At 36.5% G+C, this 24,061-nt stretch overlaps 1 protein-coding gene across 1 annotated transcript in view; it reads right to left on the bottom strand.

Moving 5' to 3' along the window:
* The window catches only part of Cdh2 (cadherin 2), a 227,472-nt gene that overhangs the window by 176,185 nt on the left and 27,226 nt on the right, over positions 1–24,061 (bottom strand). The window contains exon 2 of the mRNA XM_070029401.1: positions 20,855–20,966. Coding sequence (XP_069885502.1) covers positions 20,855–20,966 — 112 coding nt within the window. The remainder of the gene's footprint in view (positions 1–20,854; positions 20,967–24,061) is intronic.

The following is a 24,061-nucleotide window of genomic DNA, read 5'->3' as shown; positions in this document are numbered from 1 at the left end:
CTAAGATTTACAATCTTAGTTTTTTGTAATCAGTACAAGTAAGTACTTTGTGGATTGTGCATTAAAGCTCTACAGGTATAATCTGAATACTTTCCTAACATATCTGCAGTATATTTATTTCCCATAATATACATAATATGACTACATTCCACAGAAGCTTGGCTGCTTGACTATAATACTGGGAGTTTTATTTGAATATGCTTCATTGGTACTCCTGAATTAAAAAGTTAAATGAATGATGCATTCAGAATTAAGCCCATTATTAATGAAGTTACTTCCCACGGAAAGACAAAAAAGCACAATAGGATGAACTCAGCCACACATTTTCAATAGGAACTACTGATTCTATTCTGGTGGATAAGCCAGTGCTAAGAATAAAAAAGTATTTGAATTGCTGTTTAGCTTACATTTAAAAGCCAATTTGCAATCTAATTTCAGATGCAAACAATAGTTGACAGGCCACACCTACAACCTAAGGACATCAGCCCTTAATAATTTTCAAAGGTACCCTAGTCCACTCAATAAAGTTAAGCATCATATACTGTATAATTCTTGTCCTTGTAATATGCAAATGTACCTCAGAAATGCCTTTGTGTAATCTTCTGGTTAATAGCTACTCCACTGAAAGTCATAATTTGCCTTTCAAAATACCATTGAGTCAAAGTTGATGCATTGAGACAAAAAAATTATTTTTCCCTGAAAAAATTAATATTACCAATTTAACATTTTTAATTCACAGCTGTGAAAATTTCAAGCTCACAAATAATGTGCATCAGCTTGCATATAAAAATGTTATCCACAGCTTAAGCAAATGTATTTTAATTATGATAACTGTCAAAAATATGTGAAAGAAGTCTGCCTTGAAATATTTAGTATATGAAACAAAAATAAAATATTTAAAACTTCTTTTTTTTTTGTCAGTCGTGGGGCCTGAATTCTGAGCCTGGGTGCTGTCCCTCAGCTCTTCAGCTCAAGGCAAGCACTCTGCCACTTTGAGCCACAGCACCACTTCAGGCTTTTTCTGCTTATGTGGTAATGAGGAATTGAACCCAGGGCCTCAGGCATGCAAGGCAAGCACTCTACCACTCAGCCACCTTCACAGCCCCCAAACTTCATTATTCTTTAGGACAGTCTAGTTTACGATTTACAGAGCAGACGGTTATCTGTCAGACACTAGACCAGGCCACAGCTTGAAAAAATAAATTAATAACTTATAGAAACTGAACAAATCTATGTCAGCAGTGATTATTTATATACCTTACTTACGGCTCATCTTTAGGAGTTCTACAATTACATAAGGTAAGTATTTTATTAGGTCACAAGGCAGAAGAACAGTGGAAATAATGTGGCATTAAGCATAGCGTTACTCCTCTACTTCCTTGGAAGAGTAATGAACCTGTCTTGGTTTCTACTTCCATTTGTAAAACAGACAATCACAGTGCTCATACCTAACAGATGAATATAAAGTACACCGAAGATAATTCATACAAAACACTTTCATGCCCGTGGCGTGGCGTTAGTCAGAATCATGAACATTTCATCATTGCATTAATACTAACAAAACACATGAGCATGTGGAGGTCATAATTGCCCACCAGCCACAGCTATACTTCAGCAGCACACTGAGACACATGCCTGATACCCTGGAGACCAGTATTCCCAAACCTTCACAAGAAAGGAGAAGGCAGTGCCTGCCATTCAAAGTGAAGCTACTAGTAGAATTAGAACACGACAATGGGAAAAGGAAAATGTCACAGTCTTATGGGTGACATCATGTGAAATACATAGATGAGTAAATGCAGAGTCACAACTGCATTGACCACAACTGCTTTAAAAGACAAAGGTACTCAACTACTCCGTACAGGTAGGACATTTACCCAGTAATAACACCATGTCTTGCTAAGATATAGAAGCCTGAATCAACTGGCCTAAATCCTGAGAACATCTAACCTGTGCACAGCCACTGAGCAGGCCTCTTCCAATGATCCCTGCAGGAGGAACTTGGGCTCTTGTCTCCAATGATTGAAGTTGAAAATTATGTTACCTCCTGAGGCGGACAGTGAGTTTTCAGGCTGCCAAGTCTTTCCAAAGAAGGGTTAGATTGTTAGAGCAATAACCCCTTCCTTAAAAGTAGTCTGGAATAGAAAAATGATTAGATATCTATAGGAGACTGAGCTGGGAGTAATCCCAAATTTTGATGAGCTACTTTTGAAAGATCAGATTCATTAAAAATTCAGAACCAGCCACAAAGTCAAGCACACACACTCATCTATTCACTGGAATCTTAATTTTTAAAAAGCAGCTCTTCACACTACTTTCTCAGCTAACCAGACATATAACCAATAAACATTTTCAAAAACCTGAGAAAGTAGATGTTATTTAAGATCAATGAAACGCCAATGTAATTCTGTGACAAAGAGACCTATTTTGAAAAGCTCAAAATGATATCCTAAGCTCTACAGTACTTGACAGTAATAATTTCATGAGAAATTTCTTCTACCTTTACAAATCTAGGATCACCTAATACATTATGACTTTTCTAAAAATACTGAAACTTCGTGTTTTTCTTCTAGGAAGAAAGTAGTAACTTTTCTGACAGCTTCTAAGACTAATATGCTAAATGACTTTTGTCACACTAACTTGGGAGACCAGAGACCTCCAGGAGTGGGAGGGATTGAAAATGATCATAGCAGAGACCCTATATGAGCACACGGTGGGTTTTTAGTGACAACCTTTTCCCTCAACATAGGCAAGTTACAGGCCCCCATATATAGAATATTCACAAAGCATAATCAATCATTGTCATATTGGTTTTATATTAAGATATGACCTAGAAAAAGCCCTTGATTTTTTCCTATATGTTCTACCTCGCAGTATATTTTGTAAGGTAACAAAAATATTTTGGAATATATTTAGAAAAAAATGAGTCCATTTAGTGTATGAGAAAAAATTAGAGAAGAAACTGATCCCAGAGCATTTTTATGACCTAAAATATGCCCCTACAGCTCAGTTAAACCTTCCTTTTACCAAGATACTCCTACCAATTTACAAGCTCCCTTCTCATTTCTATCTTTGTAAATGAACAAATATCTCATTTAAAAATTCAAAGTAGGGGCTGGGAAGGTGGCTCAGTGGTAGAGCGCTTGCCTTGCATGCATGAAGCCCTGGGTTCGATTCCCCAGCACCACATAAGCAAAAAGAAAAAAAGCCGGAAGTGGCGCTGTGGCTCAAGTGGTAGAGCGCTAGCCTTGAGCTGAAGAACTAAGGGACAGGGCCCAGGCCCGGAGTTCAGGCCCCATGACCGGACCCTTCCCCCCCAAAATTCAAAGTATTCTCTATGAGGCTTCATTCTCTATTGACTCCATTTTCTGCTGTTCAGCAAATCTCCAAACTTGTGTTCATATCTATTTACTTTATTTAATCTATCAACTCTGTGGTGTCAAGCATTGTGCTTAGTATTTGGAATACTGGGTAAATAAGTCCCTGCTTTAGATAGCTGGCCTTATCCAAGATTCACACACCTCTGATCACAGCCTTCCCCTTTTCTGACTGTATTACATATAAGAACTTCTCATTTTCTGAAGGTATGAAGCCTGAGCTCACATTTTCATTGTAACCTTCAGTGAGACAGTTAGGATGCAACTCACTACATGAAACACAAAGCTACCTCACAGCGCCTTACACAATCAATGGAGCTTATCAACAACATGATTAGAGGCCCAGGAATAGGAAAGGACTCTAGATTATATTACTTCGGCAGTTCAGTAATTTTGTTTAGGGACAGCTTTCTTTCCACTCTGCCTACAAGTGGATGGGTGACAAGGGTTTTAGAGATTGTTTTTCTTGTCCTCCTCCAAGAAGGGAGGGAAAAGGAAAACACACAGAAATCGGAGTGAAAAGACAAAGACAGGATGAGAAGTAGGCCAATTTCCCTAACCTTGATCTCATTGGCCCAAAGGGCTACTGTGGTCAGAGGGAAAGACCTGTGGTATCTCATCCCTAGAGCCAGAGGTTTTTTAGAAGGTTTAGCTTCTTGTAAAGCTATGCCTGGCTTGTGGGAGGCAGGAAGTAAGTACTCAAACATTAACTGAAGAAATAGATCCCTGGAGAGACCAGAATACCCATTCGGCAACTGGATTCACACACATTATTCACTTTACCATCTTTAAGGACAGCTTCATCCACACTCCACCCCCACTTCCAACTGCTTAATTCTTTACACAAAGGGACACAGATACCTCTCTCTCTCTCTCTATCTCTCCCTCTCTCTCTTCTGCTCCTCTCTGCCTCTCTCTCACACACACATACACATTGCCAAATCAGATTCCTCACTCTAGTGCTCAGTATATTCAGAACATGTCTACATTTGGGAATAATATTTTCCAATTACAAAAATAGAGTTCAATAGCCTTTACCAAAATGTCACTTGCTTGATCGAATTGATCTCTCAACTGGATTTTAGACAACTCTTGTGAGGACAGCATAGTATCAGAAAGAATATAGGAAGAGTCAGCAGTAGTAACACATAGGGAGATTAAGGCTAGACAATTACTGGTTCAAGGCTAACCTGGGCTACATAAAGACACCATCTAAAAATCAAAATCAAAAACAAAAATGAAACTCAGGCATAGAAACTCCACATGCTTCATTTTAAATCCAAGTACCACCTTCAATAACCATATGCCTTTGGTAACTTTAAAACTGTTTATATTTGAATTAACTTTAAAATTGTTTGTATCTGCAACACAGATGAACATTTTTTATTATCCATTTCTGTAATCAAACTCAGGTAGATAAGATCTTGAGATTTAATACAGTGCAATTACCCCTGTACAAATGGAAAAAAAATGTTTAACATTTTTAGGCCAATATGGCTGTTGATTTCTGTACAATGCCAACTCAGCACAGTAAACTGGGATACTTTTTCCAAAGTTGACAGGACAGCTAAAGTTTCCAAAATTCCAATTATATATATTTATATAAAAGTCAAATAATAGCAATATGTTATGTATCAATAGCAGCACCAGCATTTCCAGGTTCTGCAGTCATCTGAACCAGAATAACATTCCTCAAAACCTTTAAAGACTTGAGCTAATTCCTATTAAAAACACAGCACATGTAATTGGTAAGTAAAATCTATTAGCCAGGTACCAGTGGCTCATGCCTGTAATCCATGCTACTCAGGAGGGTGAGATCTGAGGATAGTGGTTCAAAGCCAGCCAGGGCAGGAATGCCCATAAGACTCTTATTTCCCATTAACCACTCGAAAACCAGAAGTGGTGCTGTGGCTCAAAGTGGTAGAGCACTAGTCTTGAGCTGAAGAGCTCAGGGATAGTGCCCAGGGCCTGAGTTCAAGCCTCAGGACTGAAAAATAAATCTATTATTAACAATATTACTGAGCTATGAAATCCCTTGCTGGGCTTATATGAAATTTTTGTAGTTTTCTTGTGCTTTTCTGTTCTAGATCTTTACTTAACAGATATTCTGGGAGAAACAAATAAGTTGATGTCAACAAAGCTGAGCTGCTGCATGTCTTCTAGTCCCTGCCATAGAAATAAATTACTGTGTTTTTAAGATGAAAACATTGATGTCTTTTTTTTTTGGTGGTAGTGGGGCCTGAACTCTGGGCCTGGACGCTGTCCCTCAGCTCTTCAGCTCAAGGCTAGCGCTCTACCACTTGAGCCACAGTACCACTTCCGGCTTTTTCTGCTTATGTGGTGCTGAGGAATCAAACCCAGGGCCTCATGCATGCAAGGCAAGCACGGTACCACTGAGCCACCTTCCCAATCCATCACTGATGTCTTAAAGCATGTTAGAAAGATAGCTGACCCTGCCCTCAAAACAGAACCTGGACTTGCTGAGAACACAGACTTGCTAATAAAGGTGGAATAGTAAGAGCAAGGACCACAGAAGAACCTTAAGAGCACTCACTGCCATTTCAACAAAACCAAGCAAGGTTTTAGGATCATTCTTGAGAAACAGATGGGAAAATGACTTTGCACTGTGACTGGCAACATAGATGGCAAATCCTTGCCAAGTAAGTGAGTACTGGCATGTGGGACATGAGAAAGTGGAATGTGCCCAAAATGCTCTATCAGAAGTATACTTACTGAGAAATACTGATGTCATGGGTAGTAGGGAAAGGGCCATTTATGATAAACAGAAATCAGAGCACATTCCCAGACCACAGTCTGCATTTATACTTCTTACAACATCATGCCAATCCAATGGACTCAGCATAGTTTCATATGACTCACAGAATTGAGGACATCCGAAGTAAAATTTATAAAATTATTCAAAACACAGAAAACATTGTGAAACTATAATTTGTTTACAAATAACCACTCTGAATGCAAGTATCATGATTCTCACAAATTTTGATGTGGCTTTAATGAAATGTCCATGCCTCACTAGCAAACATCGTATGTCAATAACTAAGAAAAGGACAAATCTATTCTTAGTTATTTTAATGATTGTTGGGAAATAAGAAATTATTACTTGAGATGATTTAAACAATCAGGATATTTAATATAAAATACAAAACCTAGGAGGATAGATCAATAACATGGGTTGCAAATTGATGATATCTGTTAATTTGTTAATTTGTAAATGATTAATAAAGAACACCATATTTGAGAATTTGTGACTTTGAGAATTAATATGTGATTACCCCATAAGATTATTTTCTACAGCATAAATGCAACAAAATCCTTTAATAAATGTGTCTTTAGCATGAACAGAATAGATGCCAAGTCAATGAAAGATGCCACAGCAGATCTAATTGACTCACCTGAAAAAATAATTACATATATTTACATATATGCATACAGTGAATTTTCAGAATTAGTTTTACAAAGAAATTAGGAGAACAAATACTCAACTCTATGAACATTTTTTGCTGATCTTATCATTGATGTGCCCCGTTATTTTTTGTCCTTTAAATGTAGAAATTCTTTAAGAAAACATTTATAGATCAAATGACTGCCACAAACAATTACTCTTTGCCCACTACCACAATTTAATCAGTGTTAGCTAAACACTGACATTTTCCAAGGCAATGACAGTGACTTCCTCATAAACAGCAGAAAAAAGATATTTTTAATAAATATATAGAACACAAATACTTTCTAGTCCCTTGAAACTTCCTTATGATCAATAGTTTCTTAAATTCTTATCGCATACTGAATTTGAAAATGCTAAATGTAAAGATAACTTTTGAAACAAAAGTCAAAGTAATAATGAACTAGCCTGATTTGTAGGATTTGAAAACAGAATCCAAAAACTACCAACTAAAGCCAAGTGTGGAGATGAAAGGAGAATACCAGGAAGGGCAGATGAGATCACAAAAAAGCCAAATTGCTTCCCCGCTTCAGGAAAACTGATGCTCAGACCACAGGCTCAGCAGATAAGTCAAGTGGCCAGGAAGGAGGAGCTCTCAGCTCTAAGGAACAAAATGAGAAGTAGAGCTTATGGGACATTTTCTTTTAGTACAGTTTTTATTTTATTACTATTATCAGGTAAGCAAAGAACCCTAGTTTGTATTTACTTACCGTTATTTTTATTAAAATTTGTTACTCTATTTGAGCATCTGCTGAAATAAATATCCAGATGCTTTAAAGCAAACAAAAATATAATAATAGTGTGTTCAAGATAGGATCTGTTGCATTGATAACTTGAATTAGATTTTTTTCAACCTCTATTTAAGATACTAGCAATATCTGTCCAAACAAAGACAAGAAGTAGGCTTCTACATAAAAAGGCAAAAGACAGTGTGTAGCTTTCACAAACACCCCTAGATATCCATCTGAACTAATATGGTTTGACTGTTTACATACAGAATTGAACATGACCTGTTTTTCTATTATGAAAACACACACTAAAGCCAAATATATGTGTGATGAAAAACCACATTTATCAGAATCACTTGTAATTCACTTGAATGCATGCAGACATACATACAGACCTCAAGTTTAAAGTGGAGCCTAGGTAGTGACATTTTAATAAGCTGCTGAGTGCTTTTGCATTTAAAAACATTCAAACAAGAGAATTTTCAGAGCCATTTTCTTTACTTTTATACAGTCACCGAAAAAAAGTGAACTGGAAAAAATGCACAGGAACATGGCAGAATCTTGTAGCAGTAAATATAAGAGGTACTAGAATAAAAACATCTAATGAGTACATTTGTTGAAGGAAACTTCCTTTTGCTAATAAAAAGCACAGGACAAGTGACGTGTTGCCACAAAGAGTGGCTGGCTTCTGGAGAGACACACAGAGAGACATGCCCAAGTGTAAATGCTCACAATCTTCAGAAGTGGCTGACATTCTCAATTTCATTCTTGATACAACAGAGTATGGATGTTAGCATTAAATACAATTCCACATGGAAAGAAGCGTAAGAGACATTTCCCCCCAAAATAACAGCAAAATACATCATCCATAAAGGGCACCTTATCCATACTGAAAGAGGAAAATTTGCAAGCAACTTTCCCCTTCTAAGGCAAAATTCCATCTAGAACAATCTGTGAGATTCAACAATGAACAATTAAAGAAGAGAGCTTTGGCTTCAATAGAGGTACAGGTAAAACATAAAGATACTGAAGTCCAGCCTCACAAAATGTGCTCACATCAATAAACATGTTAAGGATTTTGGCCTATTTTTTTGGGGGGGGGTGCCCCGGTCGTGGGGCCTGAACTCTGGGCCTGGGCGCTGTCCCTCAGCTCTTCAGCTCAAGGCTAGCGCTCTACCACTTAAGCCACAGCGCCACTTCCGGCTTTTTTCTTTTTTGCTTATGTGGTGCTGAGAATTGAACCCAGGGCCTCATGCATGCAAGGCAAGCACTCTACCACTGAGCCACCTTCCCAGCCCCTGGCCTATTTCTTTGTTCTATTTGGTTATAGAATAACCATCTATTGACATAAAATCCACTAACAGAAATTCACACTTTTTAGTAAGATACATGACTCTTGAAAATAGGCAACTTTTATTACTTTGTTAAAAAATGAAATTCATACCCCCAAAAATATAGGCCCCATGGTTTCCCTCATTTGCAATAATTACTATACATCTAGGATAATTTTATCAGATAGGTAGAAAAGCTCAAAAGCTATGTATACATGACCATATAAGATGATGGTAAGTTAAATTAACCCCATGATATAGACACAAGAGGTCTTTTTTGTTGTTGTTGTTAATGTACTATGTGATTTTTTTTATTTCCTTCATATGTTCTTCCCCCTATGGTATATCTCCTGTTGTCACTGTACTTAACTGTGGTACCCTGCATCTTGTATATACACTTGTCTAACTCAGAGAGGGGAAAGGAAATAACAAAATGCTGAAACAAGGACACAGGATGACCCATTGCAACAAGGATACTCACAAGAGAGTATATTAGAAATGAACTTTACAACTTCAGGTCGGGGAAGGGAGAAGTAAGGGAGATAGGAGAAAGAAGGGATACTGGGAGAACAACAAGGGAAGGGGTAACAATGCTGGACAAGAAACATACTCATTGCCTTACTCATGTAACTAACCTCTTTTGTACAGCATTTTTACAATAAAACAAAATTTAAAAAAGTAAATTTAGGAATATTTTCCCCCAATTTCTCCTGTTATATATAATGAAAAATCCTGGATTTTCAATGAAAAATGTATATTAAAAACTCCTTGAAGATGGGAAGAGGAAGGCAAGTCAGCTAGGAATGAGAACATCAAGACTTTCACAGCGGTGGATTTCTTAAGTTTTCTTTCTGCCTCAAACTTCACATGAAACCAGAAGTCAGTAGTACTTAGGGCAGAGATACAACAAAGATCTGAAGAAACCATTTCCTCTGTTTAATCACTCAGCACACTGTAATCTCATAACTTTTTATTTAACATCTGCATTTCTTTCAACATTAATAAGTTCTATATTAAAAATGTTTTAATGAAATTCATGTTTCAGTAGTGATCTTAAGTAGACGTAACTGTAATGATACAGTGATAACACAACTCCCTATTACTTATGACTTTATATATCTGCACTCTCTCCATTGCCTGGCATTAAGAAAACTATTTTAAGAAAATCATGGTCCAAAATTCAAATATAGTTTTTACATGTGTCTGGAATCTTCTGTAGGGAACTTAATGATTGAATCATTAAATGATTCAAAGAAAATATGTGAAATTTGTGAGACTCTCTGATGTGTAAATGTGTGCATGTGTGTGTATGTGTGGGAGAGAAACAGGAGAGAGAGAGAGAGAGAGAGAGAGAGAGAGAGAGAGAGAGAGAGAGAGAGAGAGAGAGAGAGAGAGAGAGAGAGAGAGAGAGAAATATTTTACTCCATGAATTTCACAGAGGATTCAAAATACTGATGTTGTTTCCTAGGGTTGCTGTGTATTTGGTTGCTAATAGATTTTTGCAGAGTATTTTGAAGCTAAGGTCTTTAACAAAACCTCAACCTACAGGTCTAACATTTGTGTATAAAAATCAATTTTACAAGTGCAAGATGATAAGCAGTGTGTCTGAAAAGCACCCAGGAGTTTTAGTTAACTACAACCTTAGCAGGAGCAAACAGAACAATGCAGCCATAAATAATGCCAATTCCACCTAGAGCTGAAAGTGCTGCATTCACATCAAAGGCAAGAGGGATGCTGGTGGTACACACTAGGGGATGAGATATTAAGTTCAGTTATGTGGGGAAACTCACTTTCCTCTGTTAAGAGGAATGAATGTGCAGCTCAGAAATCAAATTAAAGGAACCCAGGAAATTAGGTTGAGGTATCTGAAGGATATCTACCAAAAAGTTCCTTCTCCAGGGTTCTGTCCTGGTCTGTTGACCATTATTGCCTATGTCTTTGACACAGGTGTGCACAGGGCAAGTGTTCAGCAATACTTGCTGAAATGAACAAATAGTGAAGGAAATCATCAGAGCATAAGGGACTGCAGTCGTTCTATGTGGTGCCAAAAGCACCAATGGATAAAAATTTCTAAAACATATGCTTCAGTGAATCTCTTTACGAAGTCACTTTTTTACTGATAACATTCTCCAAGGATAGAGAAGGCTTGGAAAGAGAGATATCTCCTCCCCATTTTGGGAAAGCAAGTGGCACTAGTATTCCTGCAGAGAATGGATAGCCATCTGTCCAGGATGGTACAGCAGTGAAACAGCAAACACTATAAGGGTTTCATTTTCATCCTCTCTGCCATTTCTGTAGAGAAAGTCTGCTGACAAAAAACAGTCGAATTAAAGACACTTAACTTCTTGAGGATTAACGCAACAAAACATGGCACAGTGGATTGTAAATCCAGGTACATACCCCATGTGTGGTTTGAATCACAGCTCATCTCACTTCTTTAGCCTACTCCATACTGCATTTGTCTGCTCTCTTCTGTACCATGCCTCCCCAACTTTGCCTGCTAGATTTTTCTTCCTGGTCATCTAAACATACTCTCCTACTCAATTTATCTTTTTTTTTTAAAATGGAAAATTTAATCTGTGTTCAACTTCCCTCATATACACAAAAATCAAGCTTTTGTATCCTTGTCCCTGAGACTTTCTATCAGAGATACAGTAACTCCATCGTGCTGAATCCACTGGGTAGATTCTCAGTGCTCATGTGAGTTGACCTCCCTTAAGGATGAATGCACTGTTCTTTATGTATTATCTAAGACATCACCCCATACAGCACCTCTCCTATCTCCCCCAGTCTCATGTTCTTATTCATCTATGAATAAGAACTAGAATCCTTAAAGCCTTGATATCAAAACTGTCTCTTCCTTCCTTCGTTTCTCCTCAAATTAGCTCTTTAATGATTCCACTCTATGCCATGCTTTAGCTACACTGTATATACCTGGTTCTATCTTCTCTGTAGCTTGGTCTTCTTCGATGAAACTGACTCACATGTCATTGTCTCCCTGATATCTCACATCTTCAATTCAACAGATTCAAATTGAGCTCCTGGTCTTCTCTAACATAAGGAGAAACAACCTTACCAGTTTTCAAATAGGCAGCATAAGTTCAACCTTGAATTTTTTTTCACACATACATATAACCAATTCATCATATCCTGTCAGCTTTATCTTGAAGCATATATTGAAAACAAAGTGAGACCTCTATCTAACACCATACACAAAATAAAAAACAGATCAATAACTAATATGAAAGTGTTCTTTAGTTACAAAATTATTAGAATAAAACAGAGGCAAATCATAGCCTGAAGTTCTATGAAGGATTCTTAAAGCAATACCAAATCTAAAACAAACAACAGAAATATAGATTACAACTTTTGTGTATCAAAGGACATCATTAAAAAGGTACAAATGGTGGATGTTAATCCTCAAGATATATTTATGAATAAACAACATATATCAACATGACTTTTAAATAAAGTACAAAAGAATTCTCTATGTCCTAAATATTTATTTATATTGCCCTCAAAACTCATATGCTAAAATTCTAACCACCAGTGTGATAAGACTCTTAGAAAGTGATTAAATGAATAGTACCCTATCTTAACATGAATGGTACGCTTTATAAGAGGCTCCAGACATATTACTTACCACTGTGCCAGCAAAAAGAAGATGGGCTTTGTGAGGAAAATGAACATTATCAGACACCAAATTTGCCCACACTTTTAGGTTCCCAGCCTCTCAAACTGTGAGAAAGCACCTTCCACTGTTGATAAGCCACCCAACCTTTAATATTTTGTCATCGTAGCCCAAACAGACTAAGATAACAAATCTACAGATTAACAGAAAACAATTATAAATCACATATCTGAAAAATGTATCCAGAATATATGAAATAGTCTTAGTACAGAAAAACAAAAGACAACTAAATAAAAATGAACAAAGAATTTCAATGACTCTCTCCCCAAAAGATATATGATACACATGAAAACACAGACATCAGTAGTCATTTAAGAAATGCAAAAATTTCACACACACACACACACACACACACACACACACACACACACACACACACACACACATATAAGTATGATGACCATGGACATGAATGCAAAATAGTAAGTGATGGCAAAGCTGTGCATGAAATGTAGCCCTGTACTTGCTAGGTAGAATAGAAAAATGGCTCTTTGGCTTCTATAGCATATAATCTGGTAAGTCCTCCAAAAGTAAAACACAGCTTTACTACAAAACCTCTTAATTCCACTCCTGGGTCTATACCCAAAACAATGTGAAAATATGTACTCATAAGAAGTACATATACTGTACTATCCACTATAGCACAGAGATGAAAATGTACTTAAATGTACATCAACAATAAATAAAAGTTTGGCATATGCATAGACACACATATGTGTGTATGCATGCATTTAACTGAATATTATTAATCCCCAAAAAGATGAGGTACTGACACAAATTAGATCACATTAAGGGAAAGCAGCCAGACCCAAATCTTGTGAAGCAAGAAGATGGATAGGGAGCAAGTGCTTACTGGTTCAAGGGCTTTTCTTTGATAATAAGGGATGTGCCTGGAACTGGATAGAAGTACAGTTATACAGCACTTTGAAAATAATAAGTGCATGTATACTGTTCGATTTAAAGTAGTTAATTTTATATTTTATAAATTTCACTTACCTAATTTTTAAAATTCAAAACTCAATTCTTTCCTCTTACCTCACTACTGATGTGACACATCTCCACTTTCTCCCACCTAGGTCCTTACCAGCCTTCTTCCTGATCTTTTTCTCTAACAGCCAGTCAGACCCTGCTTTTAAAGTCAGATCATGTCCTTCCTCTGCTGAAAGCCCTTCAATAGTTCTTTACCTCCTCATAGTCAAAGCCAAAGTCCTTAGAATGGTCTACAATGCACCACACAAAGTAGCCCATTACTGCTCTGACCTTATCTGCCCTCCTCCCCTCTTTTTCTCCACTCTAGTCCTGAGCTCACTGCTGCCCATTCAACACTGTAGACATAATCCTTCCTCAGGGCCCTTGCACTGGCTGTTTGATCTATTTGCGATGCCCACACCCCAATATATCTACAGCCCTTGAACAACACCAACAACAGTTTTTACTCAATTGTTATCTATGAAGTGAGCCTCCCTTGACCTCCCTAATGAAACTTCAGAAGCAACTATTCTCCCCTCTCCCTTCTCTGCTTTGATTTTCCTCATACTATCTAACATATAATGTATTGAACTTATGCCTGGTGTTTACTTTCTTGCCCATGCTAGATGCTGACCATACAGATTAAGATGGCAGAGAGAATAAGGCCAGATTTCAAATACTTATTTGTCTCCTTGCTGGTGCTTGTAAGGATATAGATGTAGAACCTTGAGAGGCTTTAACACATATCTTCTGGGTATAAGGTGACGAAAAAACAAACCTTCACTATCCCAAATTACTGGAGTCTGGTAATCACTGACAAAAGACCATAAGAAGAATGGGACAATCAGACTTGCTGATGTCAGTTATAGCACAGAGTTGACACAAAATGCCTCCTAAAAGCCTAAAAAAAATGTCCAAGTATTAAAGTCTACACACAATTACAATAAAAGTAAGGATGAAAGTTCTTGATTCTTTTCTTGAGCTTATTAAACAGTTTAAAAAGAAAGGGGCAAAAAGTACAATAGTGGTACGCACTGGACATTGATGAAAGTGAACTATACAACTTGTGGGTAGAAACAAGAGGGAAGAACTGGAAGAGACTGAAAGAACAGAAGACACCATACGAAAACAAAGGTACTCAATACCTGACTCATGTAATTGTAATCCCTCTGTACCTCACCTCTATACTAACAATAAAGTAAATTTAATTTTAAAAAAATTACCAGGAGCCTTTGGCTCATGTGTTCAATAACAGCTACTCAGTAAACTGAGTGAGACCTGGAGGTCACAATTCGAAGGCAGCCGGAGCAGAAGAATACCTTACAATCTTTTTTTTTTTTTGGGGGGGGGAAGGGGTTGGTTGTGGTTGGTTGTGTGGCTTGAACTCTGGGCCTGAGCACTGTCCCTCAGCTCTTCAGCTCAAGGGCAGCACCCTACCACTTGAGCCACAGTGCCACTTTCCTGTTTTCTGGTGGTTAACTGGAGATAAGTCTCACAGACTTTCCTGCCTGGGCTGGCTGTAAACCGTGATCCTCAAATCTCAGCCTCCTGAGTAGCTAAGATTACAGGCCAGCACTCTCCAGGTATGCTTTACACACTTAATCTCAAAAATATCCAGCAGAAAGCTGAGCTGGGGACATTGTTCAAGGAATAGAGAGAACTACTTAGTGAGCAAGTCAAGTTTGTGTGAAGGCCTGAGTTCAAACTCTGGTACTGGTGAACAAAATTAAACAACAACAACAAAAACAAATCCTATCACCTATCACATATGAAAGAGTCACCCATGAGAATGTTCCTGGCTGAATTTCATTTGTTCCTCCTTAGTTTCACACCAAGATCCAACAACTCAATCACTGTGCTGATACTATTTTCCATAATCAATGGAAAATCAATGAATCTCTAAAGCCTGCCTGATTTTACAAATTCATCTCTCAAATATTTTAAAGTATTTATACACCAGTACTAGCAACAAAAATTTACCATTAAAAAGAAATACCAAAAGCCTCAGTTTCATAGCAGATTACAGAAATAGGTCTCTTTTATAGTTGAGTAATATATGTCATACAAAGGTACATAATCCTATTGTTAAAATTAGTACAGCCGTAAAATACATTCTACTAGACCAATAAGAACACTCCAAGATTGTAGCTCACATATAAAGCAGACAAGCCCAATGAGTAAGCAAACTAATCTAAATCAAATTTCATCTAGTTGAAAATAATCATCATGTGCTGCCCGGAGGTGGTGAATATGAATGGATTACTGAAAATATTCATGGTAATTGCTGGTTGCTATTTATGCTGACCAGATCTGGAGGAATTTACTTAGTGAAATGTCTAAGCATTCAGACAACCAAAGAAAAACACTCAAGAATATAACTCATGACTTCCACAGGAAAAGCAGACCAAAATCAACGTCATAGAGTGGTTGTGATTTCAGAATCTCAGGTACACTGTTGGCAAAAGAACGGAAGCTTATGATTGTGGTTATTTCATTTTCAAGTAATGTGCTACCCAAAAGTATTTTTCCCTTTTGAGTGGAGTATAAGTATAATATTACAGACTAAATATCTTCCAAAGACCTATATTTTTCTGTTTATGACAGTATGTACAAAATGATGAGTGAAAATATTAAAAATATATTTATAACTAGAAGAGGTGTTTTATTTTTAGTCTAATAGTCCCAAAACATGTCTAGCAGTGCTAACACCATAGTCCTAACTTGGCGGGGCAGGAGGGAGGGGTCTGGGAAAACAACAACTCTAAAAATAAAGTTGCCACAATACAACTGAGACTTAAGACTAGCTCCCTTCAGCCTTCATTCTTCTCTCTCTCTGAATATGTTTGTCTGTATGTCTGGTGTGTGTGTGTGTGTGTGTGTGTGTGTGTGTGTGTGTGTGTGTGTGTGTGTGTGTGTGTGTGTGTGTGTGTGTGTGTGTGTGTGTGTGTGTGTGTGTGTGATCATCTGTCTGTATGTCTGGTGTGTGTGTGTGTGTGTGTGTGTGTGTGTGTGTGTGTGTGTGTGTGTATTTGTGTGTGATCATCTGTACATCTGTATCACCAGAGCTAGATTAATTATTTGGAAGCCTGAGTTCTAATTCCAGGGTTGCATCTAACAGTCCAAAGAGCTATATAATCATGGGAAAAAGCCTATAATCTCTCTGAGCTCTAATTTGCTTGTCTGTAAAATGAAGGGCTTAGCAATAAATGCTTTGAAAACAGAATAGAAAAATGCAAGGTAAAAATGATGACCTAAACACAATAGAATCAATTCTAACTTATAAGACAAACACATACATTCTGTAACATAACAAAAGAAATATTTTTCAAAGACAGTTAGCAACAAAAACTAGAAAACATTATAAAATTATTTATAAGTACCCTGAAAAGAACATATTCTTACTCTTGTAAAGAAGGGTCCTATAAAATTAATTTTAAAAAAATTAAATGCTTAAGACAGTTATCCAACACTGTATCCCTTTTGACCTAGTAATTCTACTTCCAAAAATAAATTCCCAAAGAAAATGTCCCTTAAGAAAAATAAAATTTCTCTAAAAAGAATCTCCATAGCAGCGCTATATATAAGAGAGAAAAATTGGAAACAACCTGTATGTTCAAAAATAGAGACACAGTTAAGCAAAGTCTGGTTTGGCTAACAAAATAGAACATGGGTCTGTTTAGCCATTTAAAAAAATGCTAGAGTATCTTCAACAAGTAGAAGTGTTCACATGATAAAGCATGAGAAGTAAGATTGATCGTAAAATATATTTGCCTTTTTATGATTTCACAAAAGTATGATTGAAAGAAACAGAAGATAATCTAGAAGGAGATGAATGGTTCTTTAGGTGTGCTATGTTATTTATACAAAATCCATGACAACCAAAAATTAACAGGAGGATAGAAGAAGACTGGCTGCTCCTGAATGAATGGCTAGTGTGCATACTTCATAATTTTTTCTCCATAGCCTTTCTATCATGAGTATTATCACCTTAGATCTTCAAGCTTAGTACTGTCAAGCACATTCAAAGCGATGTTTACTCAACTGTTTGAAAACTGATTAGCATTCATACTCCTGGATGTATCAAAAATGAAACTTTAGTACATGGTTTAACATGCTGGCTATATCTCATGAAACCACACTATATATATATATTAGCAAGACATTGTCCTTTTCTCCCTCTATGTCATCCATGGGGAATTAAAAGAAATGGCAAGCGTGAGGAGTTATGATTTACATTTTAAAAAACAAATCAGAAAAGCACAACCTAAAATGATTGTCCAAGAATACTAAAATTGATCCTTAAAAAATAAAAGGCAAACCCATATATGCCACAATATTTAAAAAGTAATGTTTTCAGCAGAGCATAGAGAAAACAAGAAAAAATTATGAAATTAAATAGTAATGACTCTAAGGTCAAGCTTAGATGGCAGAATAAACCATAAAGCAAAGGCCTCAAGGATTGTGATGTACCTCTTCTGGGCAATTACTTTTTCCTTAAACCCTATAGCAAACTGAGCCATGGCAAAAGTAATCAGTCTTCTTGCCTATTCCATGGATCCAAATGAATATAGGACACAAAGGTCATAAAAATTAATTATGGCAAGCTATTTGTCTTTTATGTATAGAGATGACTATACTACTAAAATCTCCAAAATCCAGATGAAAGATAAAGCATATAATTATTTTGAGGGACAAATTCTCTGTAAGAAATATTAACTTGTGAGAACACTCTTGGAAAGAAGGATGATGGTACTCACAAAAGCACGAGAAATTTTCTTCCTTTCAAAACTTTTTTTTCTACTAATCAATATTTTCTTTGAGATTGAAGTTACTTTATTTTTTTCTCTGTGTAGTTCTATAATTTTCAATTCTACAATGATCAAACTTACTTAACAAAGGTAAACCTCATAATAATTGTACATCTTTTACATAGATCCATCTACATACTTGGGATTCATACACAAATAAAAATTATATGTTAAACAATATTTTTAAGCAGTATGCTATAAGCTGTCACATGCTGGTGTTTTTTTAATATCCTCTGAGAAGAAAAAAAGTAAAAAGTAATAATATCACGAGTGGAAAATTCTGTAAGATTATGTATCATACACTTTGTTCTCAGTGGTAGTTATACACTTTTTTTTTTCTTTTGGTGGTCGTGGGGCTTGAACTCTGGGTCTGGGTGCTGTCCCTCAGCTCTGCAGCTCAAAACAAGCGCTCTACCACTTGACCCACTTCTGGTTTTCTGGTGGTTAATTGGAAATAAGAGTCTCATGGACTTTCCTGCCTGGGCTGGCTTTGAACCATGATCCTCAGATATCAGCCTCCTGAGTAGCTAGGATTACAGGCATGAGCTGCCAGCACCTGGCCTCAAAAACATTTTTTTTTTTTGGGTCCGGTCGTGGGGCCTGAACTCTGGGCCTGGGTGCTGTCCCTCAGCTCTTCAGCTCAAGGCTAGTGCTCTACCACTTGAGCCACAGCGCCACTTTCAGCTTTTTTCTTTTTGCTGATGTGGTGCTGAGGAATCGAACCCAGGGCCTCAGGCATGCAAGGCAAGCGCTCTACCACTGAGCCACCTTCCCAGCCCTTCAAAAACATATTTTTAATCTTTCACATTTGCAACTTTTACAAAGATCCTATGTGTCTAGATTAGACTAAAAAGATGCTGGAGAAAAACTATTCCCAACTTACGCTGTCAGCAGTATTATCAAATAAATAGAAAACAAGCTATTATTTTCAAAAACATTCAACATGCCCAAGTAATTAATCTTAAATCAATGGCTTCTAGTGACAGGCCATGTGCTTATTTGTAACCAACAAATTGTGAGCCTTGAGGGAAAGCCAGTACTCATTTAAAAATAAATCATAAAAAATGCATTTTACAAAAATGCAACAAATTCCACTGACATTTTTATCTGTCTCAATTATTTCGTAGAATTAAATCACTTTACATAGTCAAATAATATCTCCATGCTATACAAATTTTAGAATGCTACTTAATAATTCACAGATGTAAAGAAAATAAAAACATGCAGAACTTCAAGATTCACACTGAGCTAAGTAAAACTGACATATTATGATTTGAATTAAACCACCATGTCAACCATTCTGCTCTAGAGATAGTAGCAATTCAGGCCCCCATTAAAATACCATGTAATGTCGCAGTGAGTAAAGGACAGCTTTAAGAAAATCTTAAAAATCAGCTCTTAGAAAGACTAGGTGTAAGGGCATCATAATATAAATAGAAAATTAAAATGAAATGTAAGATGTGCCAAAGAACTTTAATAGCTAAGAAGCTATTTACATTTCAAAGTCTTCTATGATATTCTAAAGAAATGTACCAGGAATATTTGCTGGTGCTATGGAGATACTTCAATTAAGGCTATGGTGGTAGAGCTCTGTGTAAATTAATTAGTTGAGGTTATAAAGATTTTCTAAATGCAGCTTTCAAAAACAGCCTCAGAGTTATGCAAGATTTGTGGGAAAATATAGTTTAAACATAACTTACTAATCAATTCTTCCTGCTTTCACATTTCAATGACATTTGGCATAATGATAAATAAGCACATGAAAAATAGCACTAACCAAAATATTATTTGTTATCAATTGGAGCTAGAGGAAGGTGGTTTCAACATGGCTTTTGGTGCCCAGGTTATTTTCATATTTTATCTAAACTTGTCGGCATAAGTTTTCAAAAACTATAATGAGCTTGATCCATATTTGCATGGAAAATGAGTCTTCAAGATTTACATATACTACAACTAAGTTAGCGATCTAATAATTTCCACAAGGAATATCATAACAAAATTATAGATTTCATGCTACAGAACTGAAACACTACTTTTTCAATTTGTTTGCTATAATTTAAATATTCAACTTTGATATTTTTATCAAATGGTATTATTATAATGATTTCCTTTCATTAATTGGGAATGCTAAGGAGATGTTTATGATAATTTTAAAAAAACTAGTAGAATCAGATAAATGAAAAATAATTATTCTAACTAAGTAAAATGTATGCAGAAATATAGTAAAAAAAAAAACAGTGGTATGAAAGACCTACTACAAACTCAAAAAGAGATCTGAAATTTTCAAAAGACCAGAAGCCTTTCAATAATGTATGTGAGAGATTTATGAGCTCTTCTGCAATCCTAAAATAAAGCCCCTACAGTCTCATTACAGAGATTGTGAAAAACTTCTTTATACAATAGAGATGATCTACAGTCTTTTTAAATTACTAGTTTATTTCAAAAGCACCAATAATGTATGCACAAATATATCTTAAAAGATGGTACCATTGAGAAGGGGCTGTCCTTCATGAACATCCTTCGATAAGACTGCACTGTAAACATCTTCAGGAAATCCAGTCTTGCATAATGCGATCTCACCAGAAGCCTCTATAGAAGCCTGAAACACAGAAAAAAAAATGTGTGCAATGATTGCTACCTCCTTCAACTGAGAAACATTCTACTTGGCATGGGGCCTCCTTTTTTTCAACTATCTTATACAAACAACTCCTTTGTCTCTGACGGGTTACAATCAGAATGAAGAGGGCAAAGGGTTAATCTTTTGATAATTGGAGTAGAAGAAACAAATCCCACTTGTCTAGTCCAGTAAAATCTAAATAATACACATTCCAGGTCCTTCTAAGGGTTGACCATTTCCATTAAAATGGCCATTGTGACTGGAAAAGGACCAAGTAGGCATGGGGTTGAGGGAGAGCCAAATAGCGTTCACATTCCACACATCACTGCTAGTAACAAGATACCCCATGAAAAAATTTACATACTTGAGTATATAGATCTTTATATTCTTATCTAATTCTCCATTGTTTGTTTCAATATGCCCTGTTCATTAAAAACAAAATTATAATGTATTTACTATAATATATATAATAATTTATCCCAAAAATTAAAAAATTATTTCCTTGGTGTGAAGAGCAGGGATATCTTAAAAATAGTAAACAAAGGTCAATTATGTTTTCCTTTCAAAAATCAAGTTGGAAAGTAGCTAAAGATCTCTTCCCATCTTCCTCTCTATCAACACATTCAGTGAATCACTCCTGTGCTTATATATTAGTCATACCAAGTGCTGTTGGAATAACAACTGAGTTTCACTACTTCTGGTAGCACTTCCACTTATTCTAAGAAGTTATAACATGCACTGTTGGAGATAAAACCCAAGTAGAAGAGTACATGGAGGCCATCCAAAAGCCACAGGGATAGCACTAGGCATACTTCATAATGTTTCAGAGATTCAAACACCAAGGAAAGAAGACAGAGAAACCCTAGCAACAGGCAGAACTCTGAGCCAGGTGTCTGGATGAAGCCATACCATCTACCTTCATAACTAAAATAATGCCTGGATTATGTGAGAAAATTGTACAATATAGACTCATCCAATAGTGACACTGCTCAAGTATGAAAAAAATAAAGAAGAGAAAAAATCTAAACGGTATTAAATATGTTCTGAACAAGAGTGGGAGACTAGTTCAGACCCATCAAATTCGTGAACAGTTTTAAGTCTGTTGTGTGCAAGATAAGACTGTAAAATCACAACTACAGAGGGATAGACCCCTTTCACAGATGTTAGTGGAAGCTGGTCCAGTCATCTAGTAGTGTGACTTGGCAAATGCAATGAAGAAGAATGTGCATAAACCCTAGGTTGTAAACTCCTAGAAAAGCTAGGAGGTCTAGTAGAGGTAAGCAGGAATGTCCCCTAAAAGCATGGTTGTAGCAACTCTGTGACTAGAGGAAGACCATGGACCAGATGGGCATGAATGTCTATCACCAATGTCCATCAAAAGGAAAATGGACCAATGCATTTTCATATAGCCAAAATAAAAAAGGAACAAATACCAGTATTAAAACTGAAGAAACAGAACTACATTTATTCACAAGGCTGCACCTCAAAAACAAAACTAAACAAAAAACAAAGGAGTCAATTTAAGTCTTATGTAAGACTGAAAGAGCAATTAAATTATTAATCAACCTAGGGATGACTATTACTATAAGTAAGTTCAAAAATCTATTTGTGTGATATTTCAAACTCAACTAGAAGGCAAAACCCAAAGCAGTGTATATTTTGCCATAAAAACAGAAAGTATGAATAACGATTCTGTTCATGTAAAATGTAAACACAAAAGATAGCATAATGTAATGGACATATACACATGTAAGAAGAATATAAAAAAGTATAAGTCAGCGATACAGTAATCCCAAAGGAGAGAGCAGTAAGATAGGCATCAGAAAAAAACACAGAAGTTGCTTTAAATTTTTATGTCATAGTTCATCTCTTTCAGAAACAATCTGATAGCTGAGCATCAGTAGCTCACATTTGTAATTCTAGTTACTCATGAGGCTGAGATCTAAGAATTGTGGTTCCAGTCAGCCTGGAAAGTATCCTGAAGACTTTTCCATTCATTTAGCCAACAAAAGGCCAGAAGTGAACGTGACTCAAATGTACAGATTGCCAGCCTGGAGAAGTGTGAGGCACTAAGATCAAGACCCAATACTGGCACAAATACACACACACACACACACACACACACACACACACACACACACACACACACACACACACACACACACACACACACACACACACACACATTGTAAGACAAGATAAAATATGAAGATCTGCCTGAGCAGGTGGATCCAAATTATATTATTTCCTAGGACATATATGCTCTATGTATTTCATAATAAAAAGGTAAAATGTTAAGAAACAACTAAAAATTTTGCAAGTGAGGCTTCTAATATGTAGTTTAAGACACCAAGAAGTATTAAAACACCAGACACCAACCTATAAATGGCAGGCACTTTTATCAACTTGGAAGAGTGGCCAATCAGTAAGAAAAATATTTTGATTCTATCTACCCAAAATAAATAAATGAAAATTCTTACTTGGCTACACTACAAGGGATCAATGTGTCAAAAACCTGTAAGCCCCTAAGATGTTTGAGGTCTGCTTCTTCACCTCTAGCTCAGGTCTCTAACCAGGGAAAAGAATGAAATGGTTAGCCAGATAGGTAGGTCAAGGCAGAGCTGTGCAGGGCAGAGTGGGAAGAGCACAGAAAAGATGAGTATCATTTAATCTGGCATTAGGGCTAAAAGGAGATGCAATGCAGCATTACACAGCACTCAGAGATTAATGAAGTCTAAAGACTAGAGGGAAAAATGAAAGATTATCTTCAACCATAAGATCTGCCTGGACTAGGTAGATGAAACCAGCAGTAATAGTCCCTAAGTCCAAACCTACAGAAATGAGATTTTAAGGCCACTTGAAGGGCATAAGGGATAAGGTGGCTATGCCATTCTGATCTTCAATTTTCCCCTTATTTCAAAGAAAGGACCTTCTGTCCTCAATATATTTGTGCTCCTGTTCCTCAAATGCCCTCTACCCGTCTAAGTAGGCTGGGACAAATAATAACCAAAACAATGTAAAGAACATTCCCAACAACTCCTCACTACTTATAATAAATATCTGTGGGGACTCTGTAT

This window comes from Dipodomys merriami, unplaced genomic scaffold, assembly GCF_024711535.1.
Source record: "Dipodomys merriami isolate MVZ:Mamm:240054 unplaced genomic scaffold, mDipMer1.0.p SCAF_2, whole genome shotgun sequence".
Lineage (NCBI taxonomy): Eukaryota > Metazoa > Chordata > Mammalia > Rodentia > Heteromyidae > Dipodomys > Dipodomys merriami.
The sequence above is the reverse complement of the archived record's forward strand: the minus strand, read 5'-3'. Positions and strand labels throughout refer to the sequence as shown.